The sequence below is a fragment of the Pteropus medius genome, unplaced genomic scaffold (genome assembly GCF_902729225.1).
Source record: "Pteropus medius unplaced genomic scaffold, Ma_sr-lr_union100, whole genome shotgun sequence".
NCBI lineage: Eukaryota > Metazoa > Chordata > Mammalia > Chiroptera > Pteropodidae > Pteropus > Pteropus medius.
This window is the reverse complement of record NW_024349519.1, coordinates 18242207-18257876: the sequence shown is the minus strand read 5'-3', so window position 1 is coordinate 18257876 and position 15670 is coordinate 18242207. Positions and strand designations below refer to the sequence as shown.

The 15670-nt window shown below is 37.3% G+C and overlaps 1 protein-coding gene across 7 annotated transcripts in view; it reads left to right on the top strand.

The window, feature by feature from the left end:
* The first annotated feature begins 200 nt into the window (after positions 1-200).
* The window catches only part of AEBP2 (AE binding protein 2), a 79504-nt gene continuing 64034 nt past the window's right edge, over positions 201-15670 (top strand). For 2 of the 7 annotated variants that reach the window (XR_005657240.1, XM_039882556.1), the window contains exons 1-2: positions 299-1077; positions 1303-1401. Coding sequence is in view for 5 of the 7 variants with exons in the window: in XM_039882556.1 (XP_039738490.1) it covers positions 407-1077; positions 1303-1401 (770 nt within the window). In the remaining 2 variants the exon portion in view is untranslated. Of the gene's footprint in view, positions 1078-1302; positions 1402-15670 lie in introns of all 7 variants that reach the window. The other 5 variants (XM_039882559.1, XM_039882558.1, XR_005657241.1 and 2 more) reach the window with 4 other exon arrangements.

Here is a 15670-nt window from a genome sequence, read left to right as displayed (position 1 = left end):
TGTTAAAATCCCCAGCTAGCCCTGGGGTTTTCGTTCTGCGTGTCCCGCCCGCTGCAAGCCGGGGGAAGGCGTGGGAAGACCCGAAGGAAACTCTGAGCACCCCGCGGGGCGGGGGCCGGGCGGGGCCCGGGTGGGGGTGCCGGCGCGGAACCCGCGGCCGGGGGAGGCGCCACCTTGCGCCGCCGCGCAGGCGCGCAGCCGTCTCCGCGTGAGTGCGCGCAGTGGCGCGCCTGTCCCCGCGCGGGCTCCGTAGCGCGTGTGCAGGCTGACGCAGCTCGCGGGCCCTCCTCTTGCTCTGCAGCGGCGCCGGCGGAGTTTTGGGCGTTGGGGAGGGGGCGAGGGAGCGAGAGTCGAGAGAGGGAGGCGGCGGCGGCGGCGGGGAGGAGGAGGAGGAGCAGGCGCCGCCATGGCCGCCGCAATCAGCGACATGGCCGACCTGGAGGAGCTCTCCCGCCTGAGCCCGCTGCCCCCCGGCAGCCCCGGACCGGCGGCGCGGGGCCGGGCCGAGCCCCCCGAGGAGGACGAGGAGGAGGAGGAGGGAGAGGAGGACGAGGAAGAGGCGGAGGCCGAGGCGGTGGCGGCACTGCTCCTGAACGGCGGCGGTGGGGGCGCGGGAGGCGGCGGCGGAGCGGGGGGCGGCGAGGCGGAGACGATGTCGGAGCCGAGCCCCGAGAGCGCCAGCCAGGCCGGGGAGGACGAGGACGAGGACGAGGACGAAGAGGAGGAGGACGAGAGCAGCAGTAGCGGCGGCGGCGAGGAGGAGAGCAGCGCCGAGAGCCTGGTGGGCAGCAGCGGCGGGAGCAGCAGCGACGAGACGCGCTCGCTCAGCCCCAGCGCCGCTAGCAGCAGCAGCGGGGATGGGGACGGCAAGGAGGGCCTGGACGAGCCCAAGGGACCGCGGGGCAGCCAGGGTGGCGGCGGGGGCGGCAGCAGTAGTAGCAGCGTCGTCTCCAGCGGCGGCGACGAGGGCTACGGGACAGGGGGAGGCGGAAGCAGCGCGACCTCCGGGGGCCGGCGAGGCAGCTTGGAGATGTCGTCGGATGGGGAACCCCTGAGCCGCATGGACTCGGAGGACAGGTCAGTGCACGGAAGCGTTTCCCTTTCCCTTCTCCTCTGGCACTCCTGGGTCCAGGGGGACTTTTTGCCGAGATCCCCGGCCCCTCCCCCAGGCTTTCAACTCGGGAATCTTTCCCCGCCGCCGCGCCCCTCTCGCCGCGGATAGCGGCTTCAAACTCTCAAACCATTTCCCCCCTAACTCTCCTTTCCCCGCCTTCTTCTCCCTTGGCTCTTCACTCCTTACAGACCTAAGGACCGCTCTAACTCGGAAACAGTCCCCAAAGTAGGCCTAGATCCTCTGGCGGAGCAAAAGCGGCCCTTGATGTACACACCTCGGTGCACAAGGTTAGCGTCAGCGGTGTTCGCGAACACTTGTCAGAGCTATAATTGACAAGTGTTTTCCAACATGGCTGGTTTCGCCTGGATTTAACAGAACTTCCTTGTTGGGGGACGGGGGGGAACCCCAACTATCACTCCTTATTACTTAAAAAATAATAAGTATTCTTTTATAGTTAATCAGTGCTTCCAAAATTCTTCACGTATACAGTCATTAATGTGGTCTCTGAAGTGATTTTAATAACTTGTTTGCTTTGTGATCAAACGTGGGAGAAAGTTTAAAACGAATAAATTCATTGTAGAAAAGAAAAATGAGTTGATGTCTTTTAAAATAACTGAGGAATCGAAGAGAGTTGGAATCGGAAAAAAATACAGTCTTGATTGTGCAACGTATTAGTATGCTGTTAATATTTTGATATGGTAATGCTTTAGCGTGAGAGTCATGATTTTAGATGATAATATTTAAAGTCATGTATTGGAGAAATCTCTAAAGAAAGCACTTTTCTAAAGCTCGTTAGAAATAACGTGGAGACTTAAAAAATGCGCTTCATTTTTTTCGCGACATTAAAATTGATTGCAATGCTATGTTTCAGCTGATACTATCATTTTTGATCTCTGGAAAACTCCGTATTTTAACTAATTGGTTTTTAATGTACTTTTTAAAAACAACTATCTCATGCATATTATATTGCTTCTAAAGTATATTAGCATTTATTTTGACCATCTGCTAATGTTTTGATGAGCAGTAGAATTTTTAACAATCGCTATTGACTTTTAAGTTTTAAGTATTTAAAGTTGTAGGAATTCCGATTAACTGATAAAAACGAACACTTTGGTTTATAGCGAACGTAATGAAGAATACAAGGCCCTACATTGAAAATATAGCGTTAGAATCTGTTTGACACTTTAATGTCTAGTTAAGAAAACATCTTGGATGGGGTCAAATAGACTACAAACCTTAGAAAAATTGTACTGAACTACCTAGGCATGGCAGGAGGGAGAATGTCTTCAAGAAAATTAAAAATTGATGTGAACTGCACAACGAATCATGTATTAATTATTTTATTATATTCTCCTTCATTGGTACCTGTAGATATTTGAAAGTTGACATAGACAGTCAGCATCTACCATAGTTCTATTTAACAGTGTGTACACACACACACACACACGCACACACACACGCACACACACACACGCGCGCACGCACGCACACTCACACCTAGCACCGCAGAAGTTGTCAGTCATTTTCATTCTCACAACTGTGGTGCAAGATAGGTATTACTTTGATTTCCATTTAACAGATGAAGAAGCAAGTTGAATGTCTTACTAAAAACAACAAGTGTAGAATGGTAGTGGTGGAGCTGGATCAGAACAAAGGTTCTCTAGTCCCCTGCTGTTTCCACTTCACAAGAATTAGAATAATTCTTAAATAACAGTCTGTGTCAGGTTTGTTTGTTTTAAGTTAATATCTGTCCTCTGCATCCTTTTAGGAGACAACGAATTGTTGGTCAAGTAATATTTCAGGAAGTAGAGTTTTGGCTGTATTTCATACTTATTAGATATTCACTTGATTGTCTAATTTCCACATCATATTTCAGAGTAAGGAGTAAGATATTGGTGCCTCAAGTCCAAATAAGGTTAATATTTGATACCGAAACATACTTGCTTTTCTTAATGCTTAAACATTAGAGACTGCAAAATAATGTAGTCATTTTACCATTCAGGGTAATACAAGCAATAGATTTATTACTTGTATGAAAAAGCTTTACATTATTAGTGAAACTTGTTATGGTCTTGATAATCTTAATTCTGAAATGTCCCTTTTTTGCCTTTGAGGGTTTTTTTTGTTGTTATTTTAAATTTGGAAAGGATTCATAATTCTTAAAAACTGTTCTGCAGATTACACCAGTCTATGTAGATTTTACAGATTGATTTCATGGTAGGAAGTCTTTATTTTTGTAACTCATGAAAGGATATTGTGGTTTTAAAGTGCTTTTAAAAAACTTGAGGCATTCCTATTGCAACGATTTTTTATCTCACAATTATTCTGTGTATTAGAATGCCTGTTCAGTTTTCTATCATTGAAATTAGATTGCATCTTTGAGGTTAACATACTTTAGAATTTGTTGAACTTTCTTAAATCTTTTTTCTTTTAAAGAAAGAGTTAAATATAAAGCTTTAGAGCTTACCTTTATGGGCATGTATTGGAAGTGTTTGTTGTATGGTGAAAAGTAACTAATTTATAAAATGATTAAATGACACCGGGTACAAAAAACATTTTCCCTAGGAGAGAGTTATTCAAAACCAGCATAAGTGTATTAGTGTATTTATTTTGATAAAGTTAGAAAACCTTAAAGATGATAGGTAATATAGGAATTTTCTTTGGGAGTACTATTTAGATGTGCAAGACCCCTAAAAACTAGTTTTACTTTGAATCTAAGCTTGCATTTTTTTTTTTTAAAAAAAAGTTTTACCACCTTTTAAGTTATTTTCAGAGGCAAAGTTAATTTAAATACAATTTTAGAATTTAAAATTCCTCTAAAAATTTTTTTTGGTTTACAAATTGTTCTAGCTATTGAATCAGATTATACTTAAAGAAAGTACTCTTCTTATCTATATAAATGAATCGATAATAACCTTTGATTTGTGGTTATTTGTCTCTTTTTTACATTATGTTGTTTTTTTCACCCCCAACTAGACTATGTCATCACTTATTTTGAAAAAGCTAAGACCTCTTTTAGACACTTTTATCAGCCTTTCTGCATAAATTCATGCATCAAGTGAAAAGTGCATGTGTAAGGATGAGGCGGATAGGGAAGGGCATATAGAATGAAATTTATTTTAAATGATCATCAAAGGTCACAGGGTCTTATCATTTTGTGGGTCAAAATTTTGACTTCTAACCATTTGGGTTGTAAACTTTGAGGTATTATTAATATTGCTTGACAGTGGGAAAACAGACTTATATTGCCCAATTTCCCAGTGATATGATTGGGGAGATCTTTTTCTAGTTATAGAGGCTAAACTTTTAAATCATACTAACACTAGAAGGGTGGCTGCATGTTGAGGTTATTGTCAAGCTTTATTAAGGAACTGTAGGTTTGAGGCAATAAAATATTTTTATGTAAAGTAATATTTTGCTCAAATTTCATGAGGCTCTTTGCTATTAACCCCTTTCAACTGTTTACCCCTTTCAACTCTGAAGCAAACAGCTGTCCATAATCTTTCCAGAGTTCCTCTTCTAGCTACCCTTTTTATTTTGATTAAATTTAGGGAAAAGAGCTAATAGGTCTCAGTTTTCATTGATAACATATTGTAATGCTTAGTTAAGGAAAGTAGGACGGCAATTCAAAGTGGGATTGAATTTATATGGAGAGATTCTAAGGGGTCGTTTTACTTTTAAGAAACATTAAAACTACTTTGTTGAGTCAGAGAATCCTGTGTGTCGGCTAGTTTGCTACCAAACACAGGTATTTACTGTGTGCAAGGTTCTTTACTGGATACTGTGAGAGAGATGACAAAATGCTTCCCACTTCATATTGCATATTGCTGTGAGACCTAATTCCAAGGTGTAGGTTTTGCCATAACTCGTAGTTCAAAACTTCATTGACTACTAATGTAAACGAAGTTAGAGACTTCACACCTTTCCTGTTTTATTATTTATTGTTGTTTAACACATTTTCCTAAAATTTGCAACTTGAGAGAACAAACAATTGTTATCATATATGGTTTCTCAGAGTCAAGAATGGAGAGGCTTACCTGGGCAGTTCTGGCTCAGGGTCTCAGAAAGATTGCAGTGAGAATGTTGGCCAGAACTGCAGTCATCCAAAGGCTTGTCTGGGGCTAAGAATCCTTTTCCAAGATGGCTCACTTATGTAGCTCTTGGCAAGAGGTCTCAGTTAACTCACCAAGTCATTATCTCCATAGGGCTGTTTGTGTGTCCTCATGACATAGTACCTAGTTTCCCCCAGAGCAAGTGATCTGAGAGAAGCAAGGAAGAAGGCCACAATGCCTTCTTATGACCTACATAATACCTGTTCACAGTTGCTTCTTCATATACCTTCATTTAGCAGATAAATTTTTCCTGTTTTTCTTTTCATTCATACTTATGATACACAGTAGTTGCTGCAGAATTTTGTTTACTGAGACAACCTTCCAAAACCCATCAAAATGCTGCAGTGAATCCTTTCCTGGTCTTTTAAAACGTGGTCTTAATTTATTTTTCCTTTTAATTTCCATGTTTGTATTTATTCTCTAATTTTTCCTCCCCTTTTTATGACTCTGTTCTATAGGTGGAGGGATGTGTAAAGTATCGCAGTATGAAGAGCCTATAATCTGGAGTTTAAAGGGTACAATTCAAGCCTTAGTTTTGCTGTTATACCTGTATTATGATTTTAAGTAAAATCTTTGAGCTTTAGTTCTTCAACTGCAAAACAGTTAGGTTTTACTGTGGGGAATTTCTGTTAACTATTCCTGTGAACTTTTCTGAAGAACGCTTGTTATTTGAACGCTTGCTTCAAATATACCATCCTTGTTGTAGAATGGTATATTTTTGAGAGCAGGTAAAGTTTAGCTTGTTTAGAATTTTGTAGTATTTAACACAATACTTTGGAGCGGTGAATACTCACCTGTTAGAATTAAATCGAAATGCCAAAAATAAAATTTGTATAAATAGAGGAGACTATAAACTGAGAGCCAAGAATTGGTGCCCTTGGTTAGATCATTGTTGTATTTGTTATTGATGAGTTTAAGGCCAGCTTTGTCTCTGGGCGTGCACTCAAATAAGGCCTGTGAGATTGTATGCAAAATTTTATGTGAGCATTTCTCTTGGATGTGAACAACTTTTATCAGATTTTGAAAATTTGGTCTAGAAGAACTACCAATTTAGAGGAGACTCAGAAGTGCTTAATGTTCGTTGAAATTGTAAATGTCTATAAACATTTTTAAAACATAAGCATGAGTATGGGAATCTGAAATTGATAGTCACCAAGGGTTTTTTTTTTTAAACCATTGTTTAGAAGCATTTACTGTATAAAAATGCATAACATTTTGTCAGAGTTAAATGGGAATTTTGAAATTAAAGAGGGAGAAAGAAGTATAGGGAACATAGTGGTTAAGAGTGTGATATGAGTCAGAATGTTTGGATTTGAATTCTGGCTCTCACTTAAGCTGAGTGACCATAGGACAGTTATTTAATGTATTAATACTCTTTCAGGTTTCTTATCTGCAAAAGGGGGAAAGTAATGGTTTCTCTTCTGTAAGATTATTGTGGAGATTACATGTAGAGTATTTGGCACACAATTATATTAAGCGTTTACTATGGAACCTTCATTGTGTGTTAGGTACAATTCCAGGTGCTGGATATACAGCAGTGAATGAAACAAAGCCTCTGACCTCATGTGCGGAGGAGATAGACTGCACAAATGAACTGATAATATACCTAGCAATGATTTATTATTATGAAGCAGTGTAAGATCTAAAGTGCCAAAAAGTATGATACCAGCTGTTAAATGTGTGGCATGTATCTATGAATGAGTGCTGCAGAAACTTGCAAAAGGATATGCTAGACCAAAATATTTCCTTATAAAATCTTCATTTTAATTAGTTTTTTAAACATATATATCTGTTCTGTGGGTTACCCAAAAGGCCTCATAATCTCTTTTATATTTAATAGTTTTTAATGTGTAAATGAAGCTACTGATCTATTAGTAAAAAGCTTTAAAGTATTTTTTCTAGTAATGGTAATGGATTTGCAGTGATCTAACCACATGTTGAGTTCATTTTTATGACTAATTGTTTGCATTTGTGAAAATAATAGTTACTTTGACCTTAGAACTAAATGGACAGTTTTGGGCATGGATAGGAGATCAGATGAATGTTTGGATGTTTAAAAAATATTTTTTAAAAGTATTTATTGGTGGTTATGCCCTGTTTAGTGATGAGATGATAGTACTTCTCCAGAGATTTAGTTTTAAAAAAGAAGACTAAAAAGAATATTCCATTATTTTCTCGTTTTTCTTTAAATTGTAACACAGTACATTATAATTAAAATTGGAGAGTACTGTGATGAGTGACTAATGTTTTGGTGAGAGAGGGTGACTGGATTTAATGTTTGGTGAGTGATGAAGAGAAATTTCTAGAAAGCCCGAATGAACGGTACAAAGGAAGGAGCCTAGCATATTCAGGATAGTTCCTGCCTATATCAGAGTATCCACATTGGAACTAGGAAATAAGAATTAATGGCCAAAGTGGGACCTTTCATGCTAAAACATTCACATCTTTCTCATGATAGGTTTGTGAGTCAGATTTTTTTTTGTCTCTCCCCATCTTTTGTCTTTGTAACTCCTACTCACATTCAAGTCTTAACCTTGAACATTTTCTCAGGCTAACTATTCCTCATTCTTTGTTAGACACATTGCTAGACACAGTGAATAACTTCAAGTTATTCATTGCCCTTATCACAGTTTTAATGATTTATCCTGCTAGAATGTGTGCTTGGTAACAATAGGAACCATTTCTGTTTATCATTGTTCTTTCTGCAGCACCTGGCACAATGCTTGACACTTATTTTCGGTATTCTTAAATATATTTTGGATGAATGATGAAACTTGTGTTTTAGAGGAAAATTATATATGTGGCGAAGTTAAAGAAGGAGGGTTCAGGAGCTGGGAGACCAATTAGGAGGTTAAAAGGAATAGTACAGTTGTGAAATGAAGAGACTTGATCTAGGGTAGAAGATGGGGGAACAATCATACTTGAAACTGAATCAAAGGAAAGAATCTGATTTTCTGAGTTGTCTCTAAGACAAATACTGTTATTAATTCTGAATAAAATAGATTTTTTTCTTGAGAATTTAATTGGAACAGTAGTTTACATCTATTACTAAAATAACTAAAGGAATACTAGGTAATGAAAGAGCAATAAACCTTGCCAGAAAGACTTGGGTTATTTTAATTTAACTTCTCAGAAGATGTTTGCTTACCTGTAAAATAGGAAAAATATTTTAGTGTTATGATTAAGTGAGATGGAATATATAAAAGGGTCTAGAACTGTATTTAATTCAGTCATTTATCCTCCCACTTCTCATGCATAGAGATGTGGAAAGAATACTCAAGTGGGACTAAGTAATCAATTTTGTACTGGCTTCACTAGATACTGCCTGCAGGAAATTTAGCAAATGATTTCATTTCTCTGAACTTCAGATTGATCTTTTTCTTAAAAGTGAGGGTTTTTGAATAAACAGTATAATTTGGAAGTATCTTTTAGACCAAGTATTGCAGGTGTGACTTTGTGGTATCTAGGATCTCAAAGATACTTTAGGTAGGTTCTTCTGGGTTCAAAAATCATCAGAATTCTAATTTATATTTGTGGTGTTGTATTGAAGTATCTATTTCTGTTTGTCATCTCTAGGCTATACTTTTAAGATTAAAATCAGGTCCTATATATCTTTGTAGTTCCGGCACTTACCTACCTACACCCACCTATTACGCTGCCTGTATATATTCAGCAACTCAGTAATTGGTTGAATTCAACTGAATATGGATGTACATGATACATATTTTTTTTCTCACTGTCATTGTGACTGCATGAAACGAGGAGAATGATTCTGTGCCTATGTCCCCCCCAATTTTTTGTAACAGCATATGTGGAAACAGTATTCGAAAAAGTTGTGATTATTTGAATACTCTAAAGAAGGAGACTTCCCCAATTTATATTTTGTTCCCCAACAAAAATAAATTTGCATACTATTTTAGGAGAAAGCTGTCTAGTTTGCTTAAGAATCTGAGACTCTTGAGCTTATTGAAAGGATTTTAAGAAGTTCAGGTCATTGCATTGTCACACCCAACCAGTGAGGCGAGGAAGTGCACAGAGGTTATAACTTGCCTGTCACACAGCTCCTTGAGAATGCAGGCAGTCCTGCCTCTAGACAAGGTCTTAGCTACTCTGCTGCCTATATGACTATTGTAACAACATTGACCAGGGACGTTTAATTAAAAGCGTATAAGTAAGTGGCTACTTAAATTTTCAGCCTTTCTCTTTTGCAAAGAATACATTTACATTTCTGAACCTTATTTTCGTTTGTAATATTTATATATACATAGTAAGATTATGTAGCCTAGATCTCTCTTAAGACTATGAAATATAGAAGTTAACTTTTCAGTGTTGTAGTTATTCCATTTTTAGGAGAATAGAGTCTCTATTGGCATTTTATTTCTTTAACACTTTTCAAAATCCCTGACTTGCTCTCTCTGATTTTCATTTATATTTCGAGGTTCTAGAAAGATGAAATGTTACCAATTAGAGAAAACAAATTTTAGGTGTTAGTATTTCTCAGTAAGTACATTTACTAGTTCATTTCTAAGCTACACAATTTTTGCCATTACATTTTATAAATATCCAAGTACTAAGAGTGGATGAATCAGCAGAAGACTTTTTAGTGTTTTAAATTCATGTTGGCAGTCATTTGATCGTGTCTTTTGAGGTGTTGAGCACTACTGAAATCATTCTTGTCAGAAATGTGTATACTGAAATCATCTGTTAAAATCATTTTTATGATTTAACACTAACTCAAAAAAAACACCAAATAAATATGTGATTGCTTCTGTATAAAATGGCTGTTGTTCTTCATAATTTTTTTTTACATACCATCTTTGCATATATAGATAGGCATTTTTCTAGAAATTTTTTTAAAGAAAGTAAAAGATAACTCCTTATAGTGTAATTGTATTGAAATAGGATGTTTCAAGTGTCACAGTCTTTTTGAAGATAATTGCTTGCTGATGTCTTAAACTGGATGAAAAATGTGGGTGGAGTAATCTTAAAGGGCAGTAGACTAGAGGTGAGAAACATTTAAAATTGTGTGCACAGTGCGTAGTTGGTGATAGACGAATGCAACCTACTCGTTTTCCATTGGTTATATTTCATCATTGTTACATAAAGTCCCTTTTGGCCAATTTAGTGAATGCTGCTGGGTCTTGGGGAAAAATCTTTTGTTTTTATTCAGAGAAGTAATTGTGGGGATAGAGAGTGGTCTTTTTCTTGATTAGAAAAATCCATTTTAGCTTTTTAAATTATAGTGATAATAGCTTGTCATTACAATAATAATAGTAATAATAATATCTTGGTTTTGGCTAATTATTATTACTGCCTCCAATTTATTTTTATGATTAGCTCAGTGTGACAAAACCATAAATTTTACTTGCCTTAAAAATCCTTAAATTATTACTAAAAACTATGTGAACATATACTATGTGCAAGACACTAGCTAAGTTTAGGAGTTTACTGTACGTAAGAGGTTTATAGGTGATTCATAGTACAGATCAACCAGAGAATAAGGAAGCAGAATTCTTCCCCTCCCGCCTTGAGTAGGAAGGACCATGGGGAAATTTGACTTGAGCATATAACACATATAAGAAAATAAGCACTTGTCTTTACTTTTCTTTTTCTGTAGTTGTTTCTCAGCTTAAAGATCTAAAAGCCCACAGCACCACAGCAGATTGGAAGGCAAAACCAGCTGTCCTTACAGAAATCCTGTAATTCCTATAATTCCTTAGTCCTGTCTAAGACCAATTTTATAACTTACTTTTGTTCTTGATTAATAAAAACTAAAGTGTGCCTTTGTTCCTGGAATGAATATTTGGAGTTGGATTATATATTGACATTGTTAGGCTCAGATCTGTTTCAGTTCTAAATTTGGGACATGTTCTACCAGAGGGTAGTGTTGCTTTCTATGACTAACCTTGAATAATTTTTTTATGAAGCTAATTGACTTCTAGGATTAAAATTTAATAGTTTATCTTGTTTGTAAAACCGACGAGATGAGTCAAATTATATGTGAATTCTAAATAACTTGTGTGTGCTGTAGATGAACAAAAGCAAAGAAACAACTTGTGTGCATACCAGATGAAACTGAGTGACGATTATTTTGATATATAATACAGTCTACATTTCATTATTTCTAAAATCAATAACTTGCCCAAATTTCTCCTTTATAAATGTGGCAATTAAATTGTTTGTCATTAGTGTTTTGTACTTGCGTGATTTTGGGCAAGCCACATAATTTTTGTGTCTCAGTCTCATCTGTAAGAAGAGGATACTAACAGTACTTACCTTATGATTGTTGTAAGCATTACATGAGTTAATACATGTCAGGCATTGTTCCAGTTACTATGGCTGCATGACACCTCCAGTAATTAATGGTTTAAAGCAATTATTTTGCTTACAAATCTATGATCTGAGCAGGGCTTGGCAGTGTTAGATCATTTCTGTTCCACTTGGTGTCAGCTTGGAGCATGTAAAGACCAGAGACTGCAATCACCAAAAAAAACTCACTCATGTATCTGTCACATATGTGGTGCCTGGGCTGAGAAGATTCAGTAAGCTAGGGCTCTTCGGCATCTCTCCTTAGCTCTGTGTACTTCACAGGATCTCTTCAGCATGATGGCTTCAGAAGAGATGGATTTCTTTATATGGTAGTTCAGGGTTCCCAAGCTGTGCGTTGCAAGAGAGAGTGCCAGACAGAAGCTGTATTGCCTTTATGACAGCCTTAGATGTCTGGCAGTATCATTTCTGCAGTAGTCTTAGGCCTCCTTATATTCAAGGGAAAGTAATATAGAATCCCACTTCTTGATGCCACATTGTAAAAAGAGGATGATGTGGGAGGTGTACATTGGTGTGGCTATCTTTGGAAAATACAGTCTGACATAAGCACAAATAGAACAACCTAGGACATATAGCAGATAGTGGTGTCATGATAAAGTATGGGAAGTCAGATTTGAATAGAGTGCCTTACTTTCGTGATATAAATTTTGATGTTTTAAGTTACATAATATTCCTTAAGGAAATTTAAGAGAAAATCATAGAATGTAAGAGACAGTTCACAGTTTTCTTGAATTATCTTGTTTCTTGTTTCTTCTAACTGATTCAGTTTTAGCTTTTTAATCCCTTTGTCAATGTTTAGAATAAGGAGCAGGGTACAAAATAATTGTCCATTCCAACAAATGAGGGTGAGGAATTGTATGGATAACTCAAGTAAATAGGTTTTACTCTTAAAAAGTATAATATCTGGTATACTACTTCAGACTTTCCCAAAATACAGGATCCTCTTAAATGCTTTGCATTGTTTTGAATTTTAACCTTTAATAATTTTGAATATAAGTGTAGGAGAGACAGTAATCTTTGTAGTAGTGAGTGGCAAAGTTTTTAAGGGGTAAAAGGAACATTGCCTGTTAGCCAAATAGCTTATCTTGTTACATGATTAGATTAGGAAATCCCTGTGGTTATAATGTTTACCTACAATTTGATAGTTTGAAAACTATACAGTATACTTCTGTTCAAAGCTTGTTACCAGTTTCAAAGCTAAACTAAGTTTATAATGCTTCCTCTGACCCTGTTAAATGTTTCTTACTTAAATGTTCTTTTCTTCATTATACATGGAGGACCATATTCCATTCTTAAAACAGAATTAGAGAATGTTTTATAATGAAAGTACTATGAACTGAAGACTTCCTATAGATTATGTGTTTTTCATTGACAGAACAAAAATAAAACAGTCTTGATCCATTAGAGCAGGGGTCCCCAACCCCCGGGCCACAGACTGGTCTGTGGCCTGTTAGGAATTGGGCCACACAGCAGGAGGTGAGCAGTGGGCAAGCAAAGCTCCTTCTGTATTTGCATAGCGCCAGTGCTAGCATCACTGCCTCAGCTCCACATCAGATCATCTGGCATTAGATTTTCATAGCACTAGTCCCTGGTGCCAGAAAAGTTGGAGACCACTGCATTAAATATTAGGGAGGTTCTTTTGTGGAACCTCGATCAATAACTTCCAGATTTTGAAGAAAGTGGCTAGATGCCTTCATCATCCTACTTTGACATTTTTGAGGTCAATGATAGAGAAAATAAACAATCTAAAAACAGTTTACAGACTTTGAGTAGTGATAGATGAAACTTTTTTCCCAAATTAATTTTTATATGGAACCCCAGTGTATAAAACATATTAAAATGGCATTTCATTAGTATTTATTTTTTATAAGTTTAAAATTTTAACATTATAAAGTCAATTAGAACAGTAAAGCTTTTTAGATGAATTTAAATTTGAAGTAGGATTCGTGGATATGATACAAATTTTATGTCAGTTTTAGCATTCAGTTTATTTCCTTCGTTTTGGCTGCTTAGTCTTGAAAATTTGACTCGCAGGTAGTGGGCATCTTGTCTTTCAGACTCCATATACACTTTAGTTCTACTGATCAAAAGCTGTAAAAGGGCATTACTAGAATGGAAATTTAGTTTGAATGACATCATTACTTAATTATCTTAATTGTCTTTACTTCGTATCACAGATGTAAAAGTTACCAGCCCCTCAAACTTAAGCAGTAAAACTTAAATTGTTTCATGTTAGCCTTTTAATTTGGAACCAGCTACCAGGCTACTCCCCTAGGATAGTAGAGCATGCAGCAAGTAACAGAGGCTTCTTGGAAGGCCTTTAATTGGGTAAGGCGTGAGATGTGTGATTTGCAGACCTAATTTTATATGAATGGACATGTGGAGGCCTAAATTAGAGTTGGAAAACACAAGTGCGGAGCTGCAACTCTGCTAATCAATGTCATATTTATAGGAAATTGGAAATTCTTATATTTTAATTTTTTTGGAGTGATGAGTAAATTATACTCTTCAGGTACCTGTTCTCAACTCTCCTTTTAAAAGTTAGACATTTCAGTAGCCTAGAAATCATTTCAGATCAGGGAGAAGAAAAGGACACAAAGTTGCCAAGGAAAATCCACAACACAAACGAATTTCCTCACCTATCCACTTAACCTCAGAATGAATTTGAAATATAGCAGTTAACTTCAATAAAAAAAAAATTATTAAAGGTAGAAGCATATTCTTTTCCACTCTGTTTCAGAGACATTTAAACATTGTTTCAGATATAGTCTAGATCAGTAGTTCTCAACCATTTTGCTCTTAAGGACAGCTTTGCTTTCTTAAATATTGAAGAATATTTATCGCAAAAACAGTAAATTGAATTATGTATCAGTAAAGCTGTTAAGGGGCTCCCAAGATGTCGTTCTTCAAGGATGAGCAGTTGTGTCTGGTCACTTTGCGCCCTACCTGTGACCCAGCTGAATATGGCATATCTGCGGAAACTCAGAAGCTGCAAGGGGAGCTGTTGGCCATAAGATCGTGGCTTAAAAGAAAGTACCTGCTTCAGTACAACGACCCCAACCACTGAAGGCTTATCAAAGATCTTGCCTTGACTCGTTGGATTTACACAAGATCAGCTAATGTCTATCCCAAATTCAGACCCGCTCCCAAGACCTCACTGTTAGGAGCTGTGATTAGATTTGGCCTCCTTTTCTGTATCATGTTTTTAAAACTGACAGTGATGGGAAAGAAAAGCTTATCTGCGAAGGAAATTGGATTGAACATTTAACAACCTCATATTAAGTCTGGCAGTGATAACTATGTTATTGTAAATATTGTATTAATCATTTTTAAAAAGCTGTTAAAAGTTATTGAAGAATCCAAAGAGCTTTTGTTTATGTGGTTATATTTATCACTATTACAGGATTAGAAATTAAAACCAATAACTTTAAAACATTAAAAATAAACCAGTTATTTATAACAAACTTTTTTCAATGCAAAATAACTTTTCCAGTTAAAGAAATAGAAGTGACGTTTTATATTTAATGTCTTTAATGTCTGGCTTAATGGTTTCTCATGTGCTTCTGCCTTCGGTTTGTTGGAATAAACTGGTTTGGTTAAAACATGTGGAGAACATCTGACTTTATACAGATAGTGGGAAGAGAAGGAATATTTTAATAGCTATTTTAGATAATTTTGTAGCTATTTGATGATACGCCAAAACTTGACAAGTGATAGTTTTAAAAGATGATTTCTAATATGGAATCTGAAATCATATCAACAAACTTTTCATATTTTGTTACATTGAGACCATGGTCTTGTCCTTTCGTATTGTGACAGCATAGCATCCATGTATTGCTTCCTCTGCTCCTGTATGTTGTTGTTTAGCAAGCAGATCTTTTCAGTTTTGGCATCCCGGTTAGCCATGGTCAAGTCCACTGTGCACATGTTTTGCTAGGGGCTGTTCTTGTATGTATGAATGAGTTGGCTCTTAGTTGGTTTTCCAAAGGAAACCATTTTCATAAAATCTTTGTAGTTAGTTACCGTGGACGATAGAGTAGAAAGCTCTGTTGTGCCAGATAGTTTTTTAAGGTCCATGGAAAAGAGGAAAAGGAAATGTTTTTATGTTGAAAATATC